Genomic DNA, 21,890 nt, shown 5'->3' on the forward strand with positions numbered 1-21,890 from the left:
AACAATACAGCCTTCCATAGGCGGACACCACAGGACTGTCTGTTACCTGTGACATATAGTTACCTACAGTCGGCACCAGCGAGACAGTATTCTTCATTCTAGCATTGAGCAAGTATTCAGATTTGTCAGAAGTAACAGCTTCTCAAAAGTGGTTTATTCATTTCCATCTTCTAAGCAGAAATAATGAAGCTAGAATAATATTTTGACTTTTATGATCAGTGTTTTTATTGATTTACCATTCCTTTAAGTAAAGAGTAATAGAAGATTATAGGAAAAAAAGTTTCCAAGTAGTGAATATTAGTGACCTGTAACATCAGGTTTACCAATTGAGAAAAAATCTCCCATCTGAATCAAGGTGATAAGTTGATGTGATTGTTTTTCTACAGCTGGAAGATTTTAATACAGAACTCTCCCAGACTGTAATAAAGCGTATTTCGGCATGTGACTGCTATGCTCCACTGTGATTTTCATGCTGATATTTAAAAAGGAACCTGATCTGAATAATTAGAAGACATTTACAGTATAGACGTAGGAGTGCAGACACGTTACATTTTCCACAGGCTGGATGTAGGCACTTTCCATTCTTCACCCATCAACACACTGTAGTTAAACGGCTTGAAATACTCCAACCGGTGACTATAACATAAGGAGAAAACAGAGCTCATTTTGTTAAATGTATATGTGATTTGTCTTGTTCCATTCAGCTATTATTTCCCGTATAACGTACACGCAGCTGCTTGGAGAATGTGAGACATGAGATCTATTTCATGTCACAAATTACCAATTTCACTCACTTTCTACATTACTTTATTTTACCGGAATTCTTCTTTAATGGTATTTTATCAGTAAGTTTTCTTTATGTACAGCAGTGAGGGATCGGCAGGAGAAGGGATGTTCAGGTGCGGGAGGGAGAGCAACTCAAATATTACAGACATTATTCATGATATAGCGCGGCCTATGAATATTTTTAGGGATGCCAGGGGCCAATTTATAGAAAAATAAAATAACACATGAAGACCCTAGAGGGATGAGAAATAGAAAGCTTTTTTTTTTTTTTTTTAGAAATGTCTTTCCACCCTTCTCAGGATGCAAACTGTATAGAAATTCATGGACAAGCTTTAACCCGTAAAGACCAAGTCTTTATTCTCGAGTTTTCGTCACCACATTTAAGGGTATGTGCACATGTTAAGTATTAGCAGCAGCATTTCCTGCCCTTAAAACCCATTTCTTGACAATAAAAATTGTTAAAATATGCAGGGGAAAAAAAAAGAAGCATGATTTCAGAATTGACGAAGCCTTCCGGTGAAACGCGCGTCGAGGCCTCGCCCCATGCCTGGTCTGCCCGATTTTTCCTGCTTCTGACATGACGCAAGGTAATGTGCCCCTGGTTGTTCTAGCTGCCTTTTTTTCGGGGGAATAATTTATGGGATCATACAGATTTCCCTTTACTGGTCTCTACCTCTCCCTCCGCGGCAGCCTGGTTCACTGCAGCCTAGAGCATATGCACATATACCTTGCTAGCAGGTGTCACTGCCATCTTGTGGTCATTCCAGGTAGTTCTGTGGGTTGTTTCTAAGCAGGGGTTTCTCCATCTTCCCCTTCCACCACTGTACACCTTTATATCACCCTGTATTAATAAATTATCTTTGTATTCAACTAGATATTCTTTGTGGTCTTTTTCTTCCAGTGTAACCCTGATTTTTGATCTTGCTTTACACCTTCACTGGGGCCACAGCATTATAGGTTTTATTATTCTTACTGATGTTGCTGGTATTGTAAAACGCAGCAATTTTGACACATTAAAAAAAACCCAAGACAAATATTCAACTATGCACAGTTCCTAACTTTTTTTCTTTCCTATGGAGCCATATGAGGTCTTGGTTTTTGTGGGACTATGTATATTTTGGGGCATAATATAATTTGATTAATTTTTCATTGTTTATTATTTTTTTTATGAAATGCAAAAAGTGTAAATTCTGCCATAGTTTTTTCATTATGCTCAAAGTGGTTTAGACATTATTATTAGAGATGATCGAATACCTCAAATATTCGGCGTCGTGAATAGTTTCCGACTAGGTCGCCGCTATGTGAATAGTCGATGCGCAGCCTGAATAGTCCCGAATAGTTGTTATTCGGGTTTCTCATAGACTTACATTGCGCATCGAATATTCGCAAATAGTCTATTAGCGGCAAAATATTCGGAAAATATTCGCGAAGCCGAATATTTGGAGTATTCAACCATCCCTAATCCATTTTCTACAAGTTGTTGTTATAATTGTGACGATACTACAGATACATACATTCATGGCTAAAAGTGTTGGCACACTCGAAATAGTTCCAGAAAATGAAGCATTTCTCCCAGAAAACTATTGCAATTACGTATATTTTGTTATATACGTATTTATTTCCTTTGTGTGTAGAGGCACAAGACAAAAAAAAAAATGGCAAATTGGACATAATTTCACACAACTCCAAAAATGGGCAGGACAAAATTGTTGGCACCTTTCCAAAATGTGGGTAAACAACTTTTGTTTTAGGCATGTGATGCTCGTTCAAACTCATTCAAACATGTGGGAAGTAATATGTGTGGGCAATATGAAAATCACACATGAAACCCTATAAAAAGGGGAGAAGTTGACTTGTATTGTGTGCCATGCTAAGCATGGAGAACAGAAAGCAGACAAGAGAACTGTATGATGACTTGAGAATCAAAATTGTTAAAATATATCAACAATGTCATCCATCTGCAGAAATCTTGCTGCTTCTTTGTCCATGCTGCACAACATAATTAAAAAGTTTACTCCCCATGACACTGCAGGTAATTATGGGGAGTTAACTAATGCAGAGCAAACCTGTACGTCCCCTGCTGTGATTGACACCTCATAGGCTGCACCCTGTAATCTACCTACAGTCCATATGGTGAAGATTCAAAGATCTTTTGCGGTTGTTTGCTGCCTCTGACACTGGGTGCATTTACTGTGTGCAAGGCATCATGAAATCTGAAGATTAGCAAAGAATTTTGAGTCACAGTGTAGTGCCCAGTGTCAGAAAGCTGGGTTTGCATCCTAGGTCATGGGTCTTCCAGCAGGACAATAACCCTAAACATTCTTCAGGAAGCACCTAGAAATGGATGGAAACAAAGCACTTGAGAGTTTTAAACTGGCCAGCAATCAGTCCGGATCTAAATCTCATTGAACACCTGTTGAGAGATCTTAAAATTGGTCTTGGAAAAAGGTACCCTTCTAATATGAGAGACCTGGAGCAGTTTGCAAAAGAAGAGTGGTCCAAAATTACAGTTGAGAGCTTTAAGAAGCTTGTTAATGGTTATAGGAAATGATTGATTACAGTTATTTATCCTAAAGGGTGTGCAACCAAATATTAAGTTGAGGGTGCCAACAATTTTGTCCAACACATGTTGGGAGTTGTGTGAAATTATGTCCAATTTGCCTTTTTTTCCATTTGTTCCATTTGGGGTTTTTTTTATTTTTCCAATACACAAAGGAAATAAACCTGTGAATAACAAAATGTGTAATTGTAATGATTTTATTTGTTTCCATCCATTTCTAGGTACTTCTTGAAGTATGTTTGGGGTTAATTTTCTGCTGGAAGACCCATGATCTAGGGCACAAACCCAGCTTTCTGACTCTGGGCACTGCATTGAAACCCAAAATCCTTTGGTAATCTTCAGATTTCAAGATGGCTTGAACAGTGTCAAGGAACACCGTGCCAGAGGCAGCAAAACAAACCCAAAACATCTTTGAACCTCTACCATATTTAACCGTAGGTTTCTTTGCTTGCATAATTTAATTTCGTTTTTGTTTATCAGTAGAATGATGTGCTTTACCAAGGAGCTCTACTGTAAATTGTTTTCATCTATCCACAAGACGCTTTTCCAGAAGGATTTTGGCTTTCTCACATATATTTTTGCAAACTGCAGTCTAACTTTTTTATGTCTCAGTGTCACCAGTGGGGTCCTCCAGGGTCTCCTGCCATAGTGATTTATTTCATTCAAATATCGGGGGATAGTTTGTACTGACCTGACACTGATGCACCCTAAGCCTGCAGGACAGCTTTAATATATTTGGAACTCGATGGGGGTTGCTTATTATTATGCGTTGCAAGATTTCATCAACATTTCTCTGCCGTCCACATCCAGGGTGATTATCACCATGGGTTGTAAACTTGTTGATTATGTTGCATACCATGGACAATGGAATATTAAGATCCCTGGATTTTCAAACTTGAGAATGTTGATATTTTTCAAAAATGTTGGTTCTCAAGTCCTCCAACAGTTCTCTTCTCTTTATTGTTGTACACACACACACACACACACACACACACACACACACACACACAATGCAAAGATTGAATCAATTTCTCCCCTTTTATATCTGATTTCAGGTGTGATTTTCACTTGTCACAGGGGAGTGTGAATGTGCATCACATGCTTGAAACAAAGTTGTCAACACACAATTTTGGAAAGGTGACAACAACTTTGTCTAGCCCATTTCGGGGGTTTTGTGTGAAATTATATCCAATTTCCTTTTTTTCTCCTTTTTTGTGTTGCTCCAATACACACAAAGGATATAAAACATGTGTATGACAAAACATGTAATTGCAATAATTTTCTGGGAGAAAAACCTCATTTTCTGGAACAATTTCAAGGGTGCCAACACTTTCGGCCATGGCTGTATATTTGACATGTTACAGTGGTTACATTGATGCTTTACAACTTTCCCTACCTGCAATATAAATGTTTCCTAATTCGACAGTTTGAAAGGTGTTTTACAAATTGCTTTTCCCAGTAAACTATACACATTGTGACTACTGCAAACAACTTTATCAAATGTTTCCAATTAGTGATCAAAGCTTTAACCGTAGCCGTATTTCTGTTCCTGCCATGCCTTTTGTTTCCCTCGTTACTTGTGTTGTCTTCAGCCCATTGTACAGAGATCAATTACTCCTTTTCACATAAGAAAACAGATGTCCGCATCGATATCTGGAACACTTACAAGTCAGGTTGCTGCCCTTCTTGTACTTCCTTTACAGGGATCGGATAAAGTGCCTCGTATGTTCTCTTCAGTCCAGAACCATGAATTGCATAAGCATTAAATCGGTCTACTGAAGGGGGAAAGTATTCCCAAGGAATAAGTGCTGTGCCTTCCCAGGTCTCCTGTGACATGGACGCTTGAAAGGACAGTGGCAGACATTCCTGTACAAGGTATTAATAGAGGATATTATACACTCAGGGTCACACAAGTGTGTTAGAGAAACAGCAGAATTCATTATTACTACATATGCCCTGAACACGGGAGCATGAAGGACAAAATCTCAGCCTGACAATGACAAATGTAACATGTTAGCACGCGCTGCTGCTGTGTGAGCGGCCCCATCCATACATTCACTTATGTGCTCATGTCTTTTGGAATACAACATACCCGACATGTCTCAGGTGACAAAAAAAAGGAGAAACATGGTATATTACTATTAGGAGTTTACATGTAAATACAATGCAAATTAATGAGACATAGATCAGATCTGCAGAACACTGCTTTCATTCAAGCAGAATCAGTTGGTAGACAGCAATGTGATTTTCATCCTGTTTTCTAAGGAATCTGTCTTCAGGTTTTCAGACCCCAAACTAAAATCTAAAAAAGTCCCTGTAATGTTGGTGACGTCCATACCTTTGTTTCAAAGAATTAAATTTGAGAAATTTTATACAAATGGGACTCAAGTTCAGGGGGCTTAACTCTACGCTTCCAGCTCTTTGACCACTCTCCTTTTCCCGTCTGCCACTGTTCTCCAGTGACGGACATGTCACTCTTCTTGAGAGCTTACACAAGCGGTAATTTTCCAGGGGTGGCGCATGTGCAGTAAGGTCCTGAGGATGTTTGAGCACTATCGATCTGTGCATGTGCATCAGGTGGTAAGGCTTGTTATAGGGTCGATATTGACTTCTAGGATTGCTCCTTACACTTCAGTTCACGTCCTCTTCCTCTCTGAAGAGGCAGTTTCCATATTTAATTTCCCTGAGAAGCATTACATGGCTCATAAGCCTCTCCACCCTGCATGCTAGATATGTCACACTCCACAAGGAGACACATTACCCCTTGGATCTCACCCATGGGTATGGCGATGCTTGAGCTAGATCTCAGAAGGGGAACAGGCCACAGAGAAGACAAAGAAGAGTGACCTATCAAGTCCATGATACAAGGCTGGCAGTGAGCAGGGAAAGAGGGACTTAGAGGCCAGGGAGCTGTGCTGCATGACCAAGCCCACTGCACTTGTAGCTCATTTGCATGAAAATTTGCAGATGGATTTCAATAAAATGGAGGGACAGATTATAACAAAAGAGACTTTACATACAGGACATTAGTTTGGGAACAGAAAAAAGTATTTTCAGCTTACCAGGATGTATCAGCTATGAATAAGGACATGTTTTTAACCTCCTGTCAGAAATGCGTAAGGATACCATGATACCCCTTTCCCCCCCTTTGCGTTTTTCATATTTTTAACTAACTGCCTACACCAATGCCTATACTATAAATGGTAATAGGAATATTAAAGTGTCAAATAATAGTGATGGGCAGACTCCCAGATAACTGGGACCGGTGAAGCTAACCGGATAATAAAAATTAAAAAAAAAACGGTTCCGGCCCAGAATTGATTCTGGATATCTAACCGGATGCCAATCACCATATAAGTCTATGGGGACCAGAATCCGGCATGTAAAGATGGTGGTAGAAGGGATAAGGGAATTGGAGCAAGTGCTTCATACTCAGAGTCTCTGGCGCTGCTGCAACTGCTCCCGCAGCCACTCATTCCACTTCTCAGGCCTCTCATTGTCACTAATCCATATTCACTGCTTCCCCTGCCCACCGGCAGTCCTGGGGTCTGTGACTGGTTGCAGTCAGACAAACCTCCAGCCTCTGTGACAGCGTCTGACTACAACCAATCACAGACTATCTGCGGGTCACTGTAGATTGGAGTAAAAATAAAATTTAAAAAAATTGGCGTATGGTGCCCCCGCATTATGATACCAGCCATGATAAAGCCCATGGCTACAGGCTGCAGCCCACAGCAGTGTGTTTAACTTGGCTGTGTATCAAAATAAGAGGAAACGCATTCAACTTTCTTTTTTAATTATTTAAATAATTCTTAAAAACCCTCTTGCGGTTTTTTGATTTTGATTTTGATACCCAGCCATATAAAGCGCGATAGCTTCAGGCTGGTATTCTCAGGCTGGGGAGACCCATGCTTATTGGGCCCCCCGAGCCTAAACATATCAGCCTACAGCCGCCCAGAATTTCCGCATCCATTAGATATGACAATCCTGGCACTTTACCAGGCTCATCCCAATTGCCAATCGGGGTAATAAAGAGTTAATCGCAGATCACAACTGCCACGAAGCCTTAGATTAGTAATGGTAGGCATCTATGAGACCCCCATTACTAATCTGTAAGTGAAAAGAGATAAAACAAACATCCAAAAAATCCTTTATTTGAAATACAAAAAATAACACCCTCTTTCACCACTTTATTAACCCCCAAAACACCCAGGTCCAAAATAATCCACAGGAGGTCCAAAGACGATTCCAGATCTGCTACATCTGAGAAGTCACAGTGAGCGGCCAAAGAACAATGACCACCCGCTGTGAGAGTCAGGCAGAGAATGTATCTGAGCCGCACGATTAGCGGTGACGTTACTCAGGCTATTTGCGGTTACAGGTGGAGGACCGTGGGAACCGCAACCATCACCACTGATCACTGAGGCTTAGTCTCTGCCTGACGCCCACAGCGTTCAGTCATGTTCTATGGCCGCTCACTGTGCCTTCAGATGTAGCAGAGCTGGAAACGTTGTGTGATCTTGTGTGGATTACGTCAGACCTGGGTGTTTTAGGGGTTAATAAAGAGGTGAAAGAGGGTAGGGTTTTTTGTATTTTATTTCAAATCAAGGATTTTGGACTTTTACGGTGTTTGTGCTTATTTCTTTGATCTTTGAAATGGGGGTCTCATAGACTATGCCTCATTACTAATCTAGGGCTTAGTGGCAGCTATGAACTGTTATTAACCCCTTATTACCCTGATAGCCACCACACCAGGGCAATTGGGATGAGCCTGGTAAAGAACCAGGACTGTCACATCTAATGGATGTGGCAATCTTGGGCGGCTGCAGACTGCTATTTTTAGGCGGGGGGCCCAATAAGCATGGGTCTCCCCAGCCTGAGAAAACCAGCCCCCAGCTGTCGGGCTTTATCATGACTGGGTATCAAAATTGGGGAAGACCGCATGCCATTTTTAAAAAATGATTTAAAATAAAAAAAAGCTGCATGCAGTTCCTTTTTTATTTTTAAAACACAGCCAAGATAAGCAAACGACTGGGGGTTGCAGCCTGTACCCATATGCTTTATCTGTGCTGGGTATCATAATATAGGGACCCATGCACCAATTTTTAATTAATTTATTTATTTTTACAACACGATAGTGACTCGCAGACAGTGTCTGTGGTTGGTTGCAGTCAGATGCTGTCACACAGCCTGAGGGGCATGTCTGACTGCAACTAATCACAGATGCAGGGCTGCCAGTGGACAGGGAAAACAGTGCATATGGATTAGTGATAATGAGCTGCCCGGAAGAAGAATGAGATTCCTCGAGAGGATTTACAGATGCGCCGGAGACTCGGTAAGTCCATCACTATAAAATAACCAAAATAAAAAACTAGTAAACAAAACTGGTCACTAATCAATATAAAAAAATCATAATATATTTTATATCTGGTTTATGCTACTGTGGATTCTGGAGAAGTTATTTAACCTCATTCTGCATTTAAATGGAATCTGTCATCAAGTTTTTGCTATCCAATCTGAGAGCAGCATAATGTAAAGACAGAGACCCTGATTCCAGTGATGTGTCATTATTGGGCTGCTTGCTCTCATTTTGATAAAATCACTAATTTCTCTGCTGAAAATCTATCAGTTTTCTGAATAACCACGGCCACTCAAATGATTGGTAGCTTTCTGCCTATGTACAGTGTACCTCGAAAACTGCCAATCAGTGGTGATGAGGGGGGTTATACAGAGCTCATGAATATGCTTGACTAACTGGCAGCAGGTTTACTTGTCCTCTAGTGATAATTTTGTGCAGATAAAAGTGATTTTCATTAAAATTACACAAAGCAGCCCAATAAGTAGTTCATCCCTGGAAACAAGGTCACTGCCCCCAAAAACATGCTGCTCTTAGATGGGGTAGCAAAAACTAGTGACATTCTCTTTAATTAAAGGATGGATTAAAGGGGATCTATCAGCAAGTTTTTGCTTCCTTATCTAACAGCAGCATGATGTAGGCAAGAAGACTCTGAATCCAACAATGTATTACTTAGATTACTGGGTGCAAATTGTTTTGACATAACCAGAGTTGAGAAAGCTAACCTCACCCACACAAGGCTCTCTAAATACATTGTCTATAGACGGTGAGCAGCTTATCACGGAAGGGGGCGTATCGGACTAACAGGCACAAGGCTGTTGTAGCTGTTGTAATGCAAGCAATTATAATTCTCTGGTGTTAACAAATTATTGCAAGTAACAGCATGGAGCTTGATAAGAGACACATTGCTGAAATCGGTATCTTAACCTCTACAGCCGTCTTCAGATTACATAGGAAAAACCTGCCGAAAGATTCCCTTTAAATATATTTGGAGGTGAAGTCCTTTTTCAGCATGCATGTATGTTTTTCTATATACATGTGAGGGGCTATTAGTGATACTTGACTAGCACTCTCTACTTCTACATCTTTGGTGGTGCTCACTTTTTACAGCTATTTTTGATCGGTCATCAATATTAGATTAATAGGGGATCTGACACCCAGCACCAGCACCGAACAGCTGTTTTAAGCTCCTTCAGCTGGCTGTAAGCACATTGAAAGGAGCTGCAAAGCACTATGTGTAGGGGCCGCTGCTGGGTACTGCAGAACAGCTTCCTATTTCCTTGAATGACTTGTCATGATCACATGTTTTTTGGATTAAAAATAACTATTATCTTTATAGGCACACATTTTGACTAAGTGGCAAGAAAAAAAACACAAGTAAGGCTGCTTTCACACTACGTTTTTTTTAACATGCGTCATGAACGTTTTTTTGCTGTAAAAGTGGATCCTGCTTTTACAGCAAAAAAATGCATTCAAACGCATGTGTTATTTTGCAGGATCCTGTCACTTTAAGTTTATGGGCGGGCATTGGAGTCATGTGATCGGGAGTCAGTGGAACTGAACGTGATAGACTGGGAGCCGGCTTCTGACAGCTGCAGAGGCTCGTAACCAAGTTAAACATCAGGTAACTTGCTTGGATACCCGATATTTACCTTGGTTACGAGCATCCGCAGCTGCTAGGAGCCGGGCTGCCTGCTCCCTGCACACGTAACCAACATAAACACCGGGTAACTAAGAGAAGTGCTTTGCTTGGTTACCCGATATTTTGCACTGGATCCATTTTTGCGTTAAAAAAAACGTTCAGGACGCATGTTAAAAAAACGTAGTGTGAAAGCAGCCTAAATCACAAATCTTAAAATGCTAAAAGTGGAGCACTGACCTACTGTATCTTATATTTAACGGAAAAAATACAAATAAACAGTGGCAGACTGTTGGAATTTTATCTAGGAGGTTCTCCACCTTTAACCCTTTCCTAATTGTGCCATAATAAATCTACAGCACTGGTAACTGAATCTTAGTGCGCAGGGCGCACATTTGAGTATATCTGAATAGTATGTAACTAGATCCGTCTGAAGGGAAAAAAACAAAAAAAAAATGTTCTCTATCAAAACATAAAAAATAAATTATTAAAGAAAGCTTACTTAGAAAGGTAACTCGCCATTACTGGCTGCATTCAGCATCTTCCACGTAGATCTTGAATATGGTGCTCGATTGCTACTTTAGGCTGTATTCACACATCTGTGTGAAATGGTTGTGACGCAATTTTTTTTTATTAAAAAGCACACAGACCAATTGAGTAAAATGGATTCAGATATTGGTTAAAATCAGAAATCTAAGAAGGAGATCCGTGAAACTCACATGTCCTTTTCTCATCCAATTTTGAGGATCAGATTATGACTTACTGAAAGGGTCCGTGTGCTGGTTGATAAAGACAAAAAAATTGGCCAGCACACAGACATTTCACTGTAGCCTACTACTTATACTATACCTCCCTGGGCCTCTAAACACGTACAAAATACTTCTGGGGTAACTACAGGGTCTCAGCAAAGCACCATTCAGTGGCACAGTGCTTTTAGGCTCCTCAAGCACTGTCAGACAAGATTGATGTCTTTTCAAGGAGGAAAAAGACGAACTCTGGTGCCACCTATTGGAGGTAGCAATAAGCAAAAGTGACCCTCCAACGAGTCTTGTCATATGACTCATGGAGGGCCATTTTTGACTCCTAGGATTACTACCTATAATAGGTGGCACCAGAGTTCGTCTTCGTCCTCCCTGAAAAGACACCAATCTTGTCTGACAGCGTTGACATGCGTCCTGCATCCCCTGCACAATCTATGGAGATTGTGCAGGAGCCGTGCGCACGTGGCATGTTAGAACGCAGCGATTCGGCTGCTTGCCGAATCGCTGCGTTCTAAGAAGTGACATGTCACTTCTTTCGTGCGTTCTGCATGCTGTCTATAGGGAGAGGCAGCATGCAGAGCGTACGAATCTGCCGGCACCATGCGCTTCAGAACGCAGCTTTTCAGCTGCGCTCTGAAGCGCACATTTTCGGTGCGGTGCAGAGCGCACACGTGCGCACATAGCCTAAGGAGAATAGCTTCCCCTTTAGACAAGATTGGTGGATATGGTACTGCCTAGGTGATATTCGGGTCATATATGAATTTCCAAAAACATTTGTATAACAACTTTATCCAAATATGCAGCCATTGGAAAGATCATTTCCAGTTTTTTTGTTTTTTTTTAATTTTTTGTAATTAAATTAAGGTAAACTTTAAGCAATAAGTACATTATATTTAGGTACAAGCTGACATGTACAACAAAGAGCACCTGTGGGACAATTGCTCTGGAGAGTCAGAGGCTCATCTTAGAGTACATGCCCATGATCAGGACCCGCTGCGTCCTGGATGTGGCAGGTCACTACTTGCAGGGCTGCACGTCTCTTCCGCAGGAGACCGCAGTGGCCCGTACCCACAATCACGGTTCGGAGCGCTGCGGTCTTGCGCTTGTGTTCTCCCTATGGAGGACGCTTGCGATTTTGCGGCAAAGACTTGAAATGTTTGCAGTTCGGAAAGCCGCACCGCTGATCAGTTTTCGCTGAGGGCCACACATGCACAGTGGGCATGGGATTTCTAGAAATTCCATCCACTGTACTTGTACTGTACATTGCAGCGTTTTGGAAGAAGCGAAAACACTGATTGTGGGCACGTACCCTTAGACTACTTCTCACATGCATCACTGGTAGTCAGGGCAAATTTTAACTGTTCGTGTTCAAATTATTCATAATGAATCCTAAAGTACTATTCCGGTATTCGTAATAAATAACGAACCTAATGCAAGTCAATGGGGAACCCGAGCATTTTTCTTGTCTTGATGAATACTGGAATGGTACTCTGTATTCGGTAAGTATTAGGTAAGTATTTGCCTAAGGGGTGCTTCACACATAGCGAGATCGCTACCGAAATCGCTGCTACGGCACGGTTTTGGTGACGCAACAGTGACCTCATTAGCGATCTCGCTGTGTGTGACACTGAGCAGTGATCTGGCCCCTGCTGCGAGATCGCTGCTCGTTACACACAGCCCTGGTTCGTTTTCTTCAAAGGCGCTCTCCCGCTGTGACACACAGATCGCTGTGTGTGACGGCGAGAGAGCGACGAAATGAAGCGAGCAGGGAGCAGGAGCCGGCATCTGGCAGCTGCGGTAAGCTGTAACCAGGGTAAACATCGGGTAACCAAAGTGGTTACCCGATATTTACCTTAGTTACCAGCCTCCGCAGCTCTCACGCTGCCTGTGCTGCCGGCTCCCTGCACATATAGCTGCAGTACACATCGGGTTAATTAACCCGATGTGTACTGTAGCTAGGAGAGCAAGGAGCCAGCGCTAAGCATTGTGCGCGGCTCCCTGCTCTCGCGGTTATGATCGCTGCTTCGGCTGCTGTGTTTGACAGCTAAGCAGCGATCATAACAGCGACTTACAAGGTCGCTGTTACGTCACAGAAAATGGTGACGTAACAGCGACCTCGTTGTCGCTGTCGCTTAGTGTGAACCAGCCCTAACTCTAATCACTAGTTACCTTCCCATTCATGTAACTGATGTTGACCTGGGGCTGAGCTGCAGTGCTATATGCAGATAATGGAAATAAAACGGTCAGGAAATCAAGCAGGCACAAGTGCTAGACCGCCCTCATCGCAGTTATACCCTGGAAAAAAATAGAACTAATAATCGACCCCTTTAAAAAAAATAAGTTACCTTCTTGGTTATAGGTTTTCCCTTACGTTACACGGGCAATGTTTTATTCTCCATTTTTTGTACTAGCTGCCTGTTTCCGATAGGGGTTAGTATATACAGCCATACTACACACTTCTATTAAATTTCCACCAGTGCATATCAAGCTCCCATTACTTCTGGGGTTGTACAGATGCTCTTAACACTCTGTTCAAATTATCAATTAGATATAATCATCCTGCGACGAAGCCAAGAGCTGCAGAGAGCAGACACATTCTAAATTTGGCAAATCACCACTAATTATTCATGGAGCTAAGAAGAAAGGAGGAAGCTAAAGGTTTCCAAACTGTATTATCCCTAATCTTCGCCCGCCCTCCTGTTTTATAGCGGACAACTGTGTTGTGCAGAATATGCCAGCTTTAATTAGAAATTTCATTTTATTAAATGGCTGTTGGCAGGAAAAGACTAGGAATAAAAGTACGAGGATAGAGAAGGCAGACGATCCTCCAGGTAGCTCATTTGCTCTTCAGCGGTGCCGTGTTGTGGATCGGATTTTCAGCTGTTTCAAATGTTTATGATCCACGTTTCAGGCTGCTCAGCAGGATTGGAGACTCAGCAAAACCATTACCCTCACTTACCTTCCAAATATTCCTGCGTTGTGAGAGAAGCAGCACCAAATGATGCCCGTGTCTGCAAAAATAAAAATGCACAGCAGTCTATACTAGAGTCAATTCTAGGATAAGTACCTTAATTCCACAGCTGAAAAGACATACACGTAATGCAGGTATGATTGTTTCACACTGCGCACACAGCGGCACCTGCACAACCGCATAATACTAAGCCGGCGCTGCACCGTTATTTATAAGATTACAGCACATTCACATGAAAAGCTACTTTCCTGCGGGAGCCTCCTTTGGTTTTTAACGAGTGGAATAATAACCTGTACGTTTCACTTTTAGGAAAAGCTTCAGTTCAATATTGAGCAGAGAATGGACTGTTATAGCAAGAGAAATCAGGTATATGTATAGCAAAATCTTGGACCATTTCTGTATATACAGTATATTTACATTGCTTAGAAGAGACTCAAATAGGTAAGCATAAGGCTGCTTTCACTCATCCGGTTTTAGCAGTGCGGCTAAATCCGACTCTAAAACCTATGCAACGGATGCGGGGAAAAATCGCATCCTTTGCATAAGTTTTTACATGCGGCCCGTCCGGCTTTTGCCGGTTGCGGCATGCTACTGAGCATGTGCAGTGCAAAAAAAACGCATGCGATGGCCGGATGCGTTTTTTTTTTGCCGCATAGCGCCGCATCCGACGTCCATAGGCATGCATTGGAAAAAGCGCATCGGCCGGATGCGGTGCAATTCGTTTTTTTTTTTGCCGGACAAAAAAACGTGCCAGGCAACGTTCCATCCGGCCGCCGCATGGGCTAAATATGCCGCATCCAACAAAAAACGTACCGAACGCAAGGCGATGCGGCACAATTCGGCACTAATGAAAGTCTATGCGGAAAAAACGCAACCGGCGGCAAAAAAAAAACAGTTGCGTTTTTTCTGCAAAGAGCCGGATTGTGCCGCACAGGAAAAACCAGATGTGTGAAAGCATCCTAAGGCCCCTTTCACATTGCATTTTTCTCTACGTCCACAGGTCCCGTCGGGGCATCCGTCCGGACTGCCCCTCCCCCACTCTGCAAAGCGTGCTCCGGACGCATGCGCCCGACAGGGCCATTCACTGTTATGGAGTGCACTGCGTTAGCGTGTGCTCTGTTTTGTGCCATTTTGTGCACATATACGTGTCTGCAGACGGACACCCGATGTAGGTGGTCTACGTTCGGGTGTCCGTCTGCAGAAACGTATATGTGCACAAAATGGCACAAAACAGAGCACACGCTAACGCAGTGCACTCCATAACAGTGAATGGCCCTGTCGGGCGCATGCGTCCGGAGCACGCTTTGCAGAGTGGGGGAGGGGCGGTCCGGACGGATGCCCCGACGGGACCTGTGGACGTAGAGAAAAACGCAATGTGTAAGGGGCTTAAGGCAGTAAATCAAATTTTCTTCAGAGGATCTACCTTAATGTTAAATCTTAAAACACAACTTTATTCTTACATTATTAAAATGAAACAATATCCCACAGAACAATAAAAACACACAATAATTACAAGACAGAATATCTCGGATGGAATAACCCCATTAATTTTGATCAAATAGGAGTTTACCTGAAAATGTCATTAAAAGGCCACCAACTAAATTGATCCCTAGGGGAGAATGGTTTCCTGCCTAACAATGGAGATTTAACAATTAAGTTACCCACACCCTAGGGTTCAAGTGGTGCTCCCATTCCATGACGGCTGTCCCTCTAAATTGTCCCTAACGTCCCTAAAAGGAATATATATTCATCTCAGAGTCCACAAATCAATACACTTAAATCCATAAGGCATTAATCACTTATCTTGAGGGGGTATACAGCACAGCATCCTCCTACTTCCTCTAGATGATACCATACACTCCCAAGATGTTCTGGAATAGTTGTCAAACAATATAGGGGTATACCCCAAGCTCAGCAGACAAGATGAGGCACAATCGCTATTATTCTCTGTGACTGCACATATGGCAGGGACATGTGACCCAATGTGGTTCCGGTAATACCAGTGCAATGACTAGCACAGAGCAGAGGCATCAGTGAAGCGGTTGCAGAGGAAAATGATCCTGGCTTCGGCATTCAGGATGGATTGGGGAGGGGAGAGTTTAGTAACAGGGAGTTCAATTAGTGAAGAATTACAATAATCCAGGTGAGAATGAATAAGAGCGACAGTAAGGGGTACTTTGCACGTTGCGACATCGCTACTGCGATATCGTCGGGGTCAAATCGAAAGTGACGCACATCTGGCACTGGTAACGACGTTGCAATGTGTAAAGCCTAGGAGAGAAGATCAACAAGCGTGAAACAGTCAAAAATCGGTGATCTGTGTCACGTCGTTCATTTTCATAATGTCGGTGCGTCCGCAGGTACGATGCTGTTTGTCGTTCCTGCAGCTCCACACATCGCTGTGTGTGAAGCCGCAGGACCGACAAACATGTCCTTACCTGCGTCTGGCGTCCACCGGCAATGCGGAAGGGAGAAGGTGGGCGGGATATTTACATCCTGCTCATCTCCGCCCCTCCGCTTCTATTGGTCGCCTGCCGTGTGACATCGCTATGACGCCGCACGACCCGCCCCCTTAGAAAGGAGGCGGGTCGCCGGCCAGAGCGACATCGCAGGGCAGGTAAGTGCGTGTGAAGCTGCCGTAGCGATAATGTTCGTTACGGCAGCTATCACAAGATATCGCATATGCGACGGGGTCGGGTACTATCGCTCTCGGCATCGCTATCATCGGCTAGCGATGTCGCAGCGTGCAAAGTACCCCTAAGAGTTTTTGCAGAGTCAACAATAAGAAAAGGTCGAATTCTAGAGATGTTTCTGAGGTTGAGATGACATGAGTGAGCGAGTGAATGAATGTGGGGAGCGAAGGAGAGATCGAAGTCAAATATAACCCCAAGACAGCGGGCGTGCTGCTGAGGCGTAATGGTAAAACCACACACAGAAATGGTAATATTGGGTTTCGGAAGGTTAGGAGAGGGAGGAAACATGAGAAGTTCGGTTTTTGACAGGTTCAGTTTAGATAGAGGGAGGACATGATGTTGGAAACAGCGGACAGACAATCGCTAGTGTTTTGTAATAGTGCAGGGGTGATGTCAGGAGAAGATGTGTACAGTTGGGTGTCATCAGCATAGAGATGGTACTGGAAACCAAATCTGCTGATCGTTTGTCTAATAGGGGCCGTGTATAGAGAGAAAAAGAAGGGGCCTGGGACTGAACCCTGAGGAACCCCGACCGTAAGGGGAAGAGGTGAGGAAGAGGAGCCAGCAAAAGATACAGAGAAGGAGTGTTCAGAGAGATCCCAGTTCTTGCATAGCTAGTATACTCTCCGGACATGTCACCCATTGAGCAGGTTTGGGATGCTCTGAACTGGCGTACACAACAGTGTTTTCAAGTTTCTGCCAATATCCCGCAACTTCACACATCTATTGAAGAGGAGTGGACCAACATTCCTCAGGCCACAATCAACAACCTGATCAATTCTATGCAAAGGAGATGTGCTGAGGCAAATGGTTGTCACACCAAATACTGACTGGCTTTTCCTTCCCCCCCCCCCCCCCGACACCAATACTGCAAATTTTAGAATGGCCTTTTATTGCAACCAGCCTAAGGGCTGGTTCACACTAAGCGACAGCGACAACGAGGTCGCTGTTACGTCACCATTTTCTGTGACGTAACAGCGACCTTGTAAGTCGCTGTTATGATCGCTGCTTAGCTGTCAAACACAGCAGCCGAAGCAGCGATCATAACCGCGAGAGCAGGGAGCCGTGCACACTGCTTAGCACTGGCTCCTTGCTCTCCTAGCTACAGTACACATCGGGTTAATTAACCCGATGTGTACTGCAGCTACATGTGCAGAGAGCAGGGAGCCGCGCACACTGCTTAGCGCTGGCTCCTTGCTCTCCTAGCTACAGTACACATCGGGTTAATTAACCCGATGTGTACTGCAGCTACATGTGCAGAGAGCCGGAGTCGGCAGCACAGGCAGCGTGAGAGCTGCGGAGGCTGGTAACTAAGGTAAATATCGGGTAACCACCTTGGTTACCCGATGTTTACCCTGGTTACAGCTTACCGCAGCTGCCAGATGCCGGCTCCTGCTCCCTGCTCGCTTCATTTCGTCGCTCTCTCGCTGTCACACACAGCGATCTGTGTGTTACAGCGGGAGAGCGCCTTTGAAGAAAACGAACCAGGGCTGTGTGTAACGAGCAGCGATCTCGCAGCAGGGGCCAGATCGTTGCTCAGTGTCACACACAGCGAGATCGCTAATGAGGTCACTGTTGCGTCACCAAAACCGTGCCGTAGCAGCGATTTCGGTAGCGATCTCGCTATGTGTGAAGCACCCCTAAGGCACACCTGTGCAATAATCATGCTGTCTAATCAGCATCTTGATATCACACACTTGTGGGGTGGATTATTTCAGCATAAAAGAAGTGCTCAATAACACATTTGTGAACAATATTTGAGAGAAAAAGGCTTTTTGTGTACATAGAAAATGTCTTGGATTATTCCCATATCTAAAGGTTAAAAGGAATCTGTCAGCTCCTCATCATGACATCAGGGCATCCTGCTGTCGCATGATACAGTATCAAGTCTCCTGATGAACCGCTGACGGAGAAACGCGTCGAGGCAAATTTGAGGCATTGAGACGCACATGTGACCTCCATACGATAAGTGTTATTAACTACCTCTTATGTTTGGCTGCTATCAACTCCACTGTATCTTATGTATTGGCACTTTATTTAATAAGCATTTGCACTATAGAGGACAGCTGTACCTCAGTATATGAAGTGTGATTGGGACTATGTGCTTTAGACTGCAGTAGCACCTTGGCTCTTTAATCTTATGCACAGGCTGCTATTAACTGCGCTGCACTTTATGCATTAGCACTTTATGTGATGGGCATTTACACCTTAGAGGACAGCTGTACCTAATCGTGTGCAATGTGAATGGGTTTATGTGCATTATACTATAGTAGCACTTTGGTTCCTTAATCATATGCACTTTGCACTTTTCCATTGATTGCTAATATTGTGGTAGCTCCCTTGTCTATATTTATCAATATTAAGGATAGGGGGTAGCAACCGGAGGTAGTCTTGCTGGGGTATCAGACATTTCTATCTATATGGTCTGACCCCTTGTTGGTTTGGAGAACGTTATAAGGTCCCAATTGTGGTTTACTGTGGACTCGTTCCCATCCAACAGTCAATATCTGCATAAGTTGAGGGGTATTTGAGTGTCTTTTATATTCTGTCCACTACAGTAAGCATACCCTACCTATCTGTCCCTTAATTTCATCACTGTTGTGAGGGACTATTAGGGCTTCCATAGGGACAGCCGCCGCTGAGTGGGGGCGCCATATTCGCATCAGGCCTAGGGTGCCGACCTCAGTGGCAGGTAGAGGACAGGAGGGAGGTGAATTCATTAGGGTGAACACTATACCCTCCTCCCTTTTTCTTCTATTTTTTGTATATTGATGTGATTTACATTGGGTGATTTTTATAACTTAAACTAAATAAAGGCTGACTTTTAAAGGGTTATATTTTTGGTAGCATCGATTTCGGTAGCGATCTCGCTATGTGTGAAGCACCCCTAAGGAACACCTGTGCAATAATCATGCTGTCTAATCAGCATCTTGATATCACACACTTGTGGGGTGGATTATTTCAGCATAAAAGAAGTGCTCAATAACATATTTGTGAACAATATTTGAGAGAAAAAGGCTTTTTGTGTACATAGAAAATGTCTTGGATTATTCCCATATCTAAAGGTTAAAAGGAATCTGTCAGCAGGTGTTTGCTTTGTAATCTGAAGACATCATGCTGTAAGGGTTAACAGACAATTTAGCAATGCCTCTCTTATCAAGCTCCTTAGTGTTGTTTACTTGCAGTGATTGTTTTAGCACCAGGACCTTATCACTGCTGGACTACATTGGCTCCTGCACAGTAGTCTGACCTGCTCATTCCTTTGATTAGCACCTCACAGTCAATGTACAATGTCTAGCCTGGTATGGGCAGGGGCAGCTTTCTCAGCTTTGCTCCATGGCTAAATATAAAATCTCTGTGTCAGAACCACTGCACTCAGTAATCTAAGTGATACATCATTGGATTCAGGTCTTTGTCTACACCATACTGCTCTAAGATGAGGTAGAAAAGTTCTGCTGACATATTCCTTCTAATAGCGTTTGAGGATATGACCAGTTCCCTTTAAAAGGAATTTAGCACCAGGTTTTTGACACGTCAATTAAGAGCAGCATAATGTAGAAACAGAGATCCTGACTCCAGCAATGTGTGACTTACTGGGCTGTTTACTGTAGTTTTAATACAATAACTGCTTTATCACAAGGCATTTATCACAAGAGGAATTGTTTCAAAGAAGTCCTCCATATTTAGAGCACTGTATAACCCTACTCCACCACTGAATGGCACTTTACTGCCTATGCATAGTGTATATGGAAAGCTGCCAACCAGTAATCAGTGGAGTCAGTAGGGTTATACAGAGCTCAGTATGCAGAGAACTTGCAGATCTGAAGCAGATAAAGCTATGATTTTCATCAAAACTGCAACACAGCCCAGTAAGTGATACATCATTGGAATCAGGGTCTCTGTCCCTACATCCTGCCGTTTTTTAGGTAGCCAACAACAGGTGATAGATTTATTTTAATGCCTTAACACAATATCATGTACATGTATGTGACTGGGGGGGATCGCATGTGGAAAGGACTCAAGTGCTGAGCTCTCTTCACATGCAGCTGATAGTGAGTATGTTAAATAGCCTGAATCTGTCTCTAAGGCCCATTTCACACGTCAGTGAAAAACACTGACGCGTAAAACACGCACATGTCCCTCCGTGTTCTGTGATTCACGTCACACGTGGGTTGTCCATGTGCAATCCGTGATTGCATATGGACATTACTCACCTGCCTTCGCTCCTGCTGTCCATGGTGCTGATCTCCTCGGGTCTCCAGCGTCCGCCTACTGCTCTCAGCACCTACTTCCTGGTCGGCTGTTCCTGCTCTCATGAATATTCATGAGCCAAGCAGGAGCTGCCGAGAACAGAGGCTGCACAGCGAATCGCAGGAAAGGTTAGTTGAAAATATTTAATATGTCAGTGATTTTCTGGTACGTGTTTCACTGATCACACACGGATCACACCATAGTGTGGTCTGTGGGTCATCAGTGATGCCAGAAAAAAACTGACTTGTCTCCGTGCAGAATCACGGCTACGGGTGTACGCTGCACGGAGACACGTTCAGTGAAAAATCACTGATGTGTGAGCAGACCCATTGATTATAATGGGTCTGCGTATGTCAGTGATTCTGGTACGTATAAAAAAAAGCACAAACGTACCAGAATCACTGACGTGTGAAAGGGGCCTAACAAATGTGGCCAGGGATGAGCTCCTGCCGAGGCTATTAACCCTTTAAATGTGGCTAAAAATTTCTGAGAGTGGCAATTAAATTGAATGCAATAGTGGGGTACCGATGGGTCACTATGCTGTGGTACTACAGTGTATCGTGTAAGCAATTGGATCATCAGACTAAAAAAAAAAAAAAAAAAAAAAAAAGAAGAAAAAAGGTCAAACAGTTTTGTTTTTGTTTTTTTGTCATGACTGCCTAAAAAATAATCAAATGTACTGTAGATAGTCAAAAATGGAATTGATAAAACCAGCCCTCAAGCAGTCTTGAATTTTTTTTAAAACAAAATTTATTTTTTTCTTTCTCCACTTAAATAAAAAATAATAAAAAAATTTTTTACACGTTTTGTATTGCTTTAATTATATTGACATGGAGAATCCTGATTCAGAGTAACTTTTACCAAAGTGTATAA

General features: G+C 42.9%; 1 protein-coding gene across 2 annotated transcripts in view; it reads right to left on the reverse strand.

Moving 5' to 3' along the window:
- Positions 1-200: 200 nt before the first annotated feature.
- The window catches only part of LOC142310874 (UPF0462 protein C4orf33 homolog), a 145,926-nt gene continuing 124,236 nt past the window's right edge, over positions 201-21,890 (reverse strand). For both annotated transcript variants that reach the window (XM_075348652.1, XM_075348660.1), the window contains exons 4-6: positions 14,062-14,113; positions 5,013-5,212; positions 201-636 (exon numbers count right to left, since the gene is read on the reverse strand). In XM_075348652.1, coding sequence (XP_075204767.1) covers positions 546-636; positions 5,013-5,212; positions 14,062-14,113 — 343 coding nt within the window. In that variant the 3' untranslated portion in view covers positions 201-545. The remainder of the gene's footprint in view (positions 637-5,012; positions 5,213-14,061; positions 14,114-21,890) is intronic.

Source organism: Anomaloglossus baeobatrachus, chromosome 1, assembly GCF_048569485.1.
Source record: "Anomaloglossus baeobatrachus isolate aAnoBae1 chromosome 1, aAnoBae1.hap1, whole genome shotgun sequence".
Lineage (NCBI taxonomy): Eukaryota > Metazoa > Chordata > Amphibia > Anura > Aromobatidae > Anomaloglossus > Anomaloglossus baeobatrachus.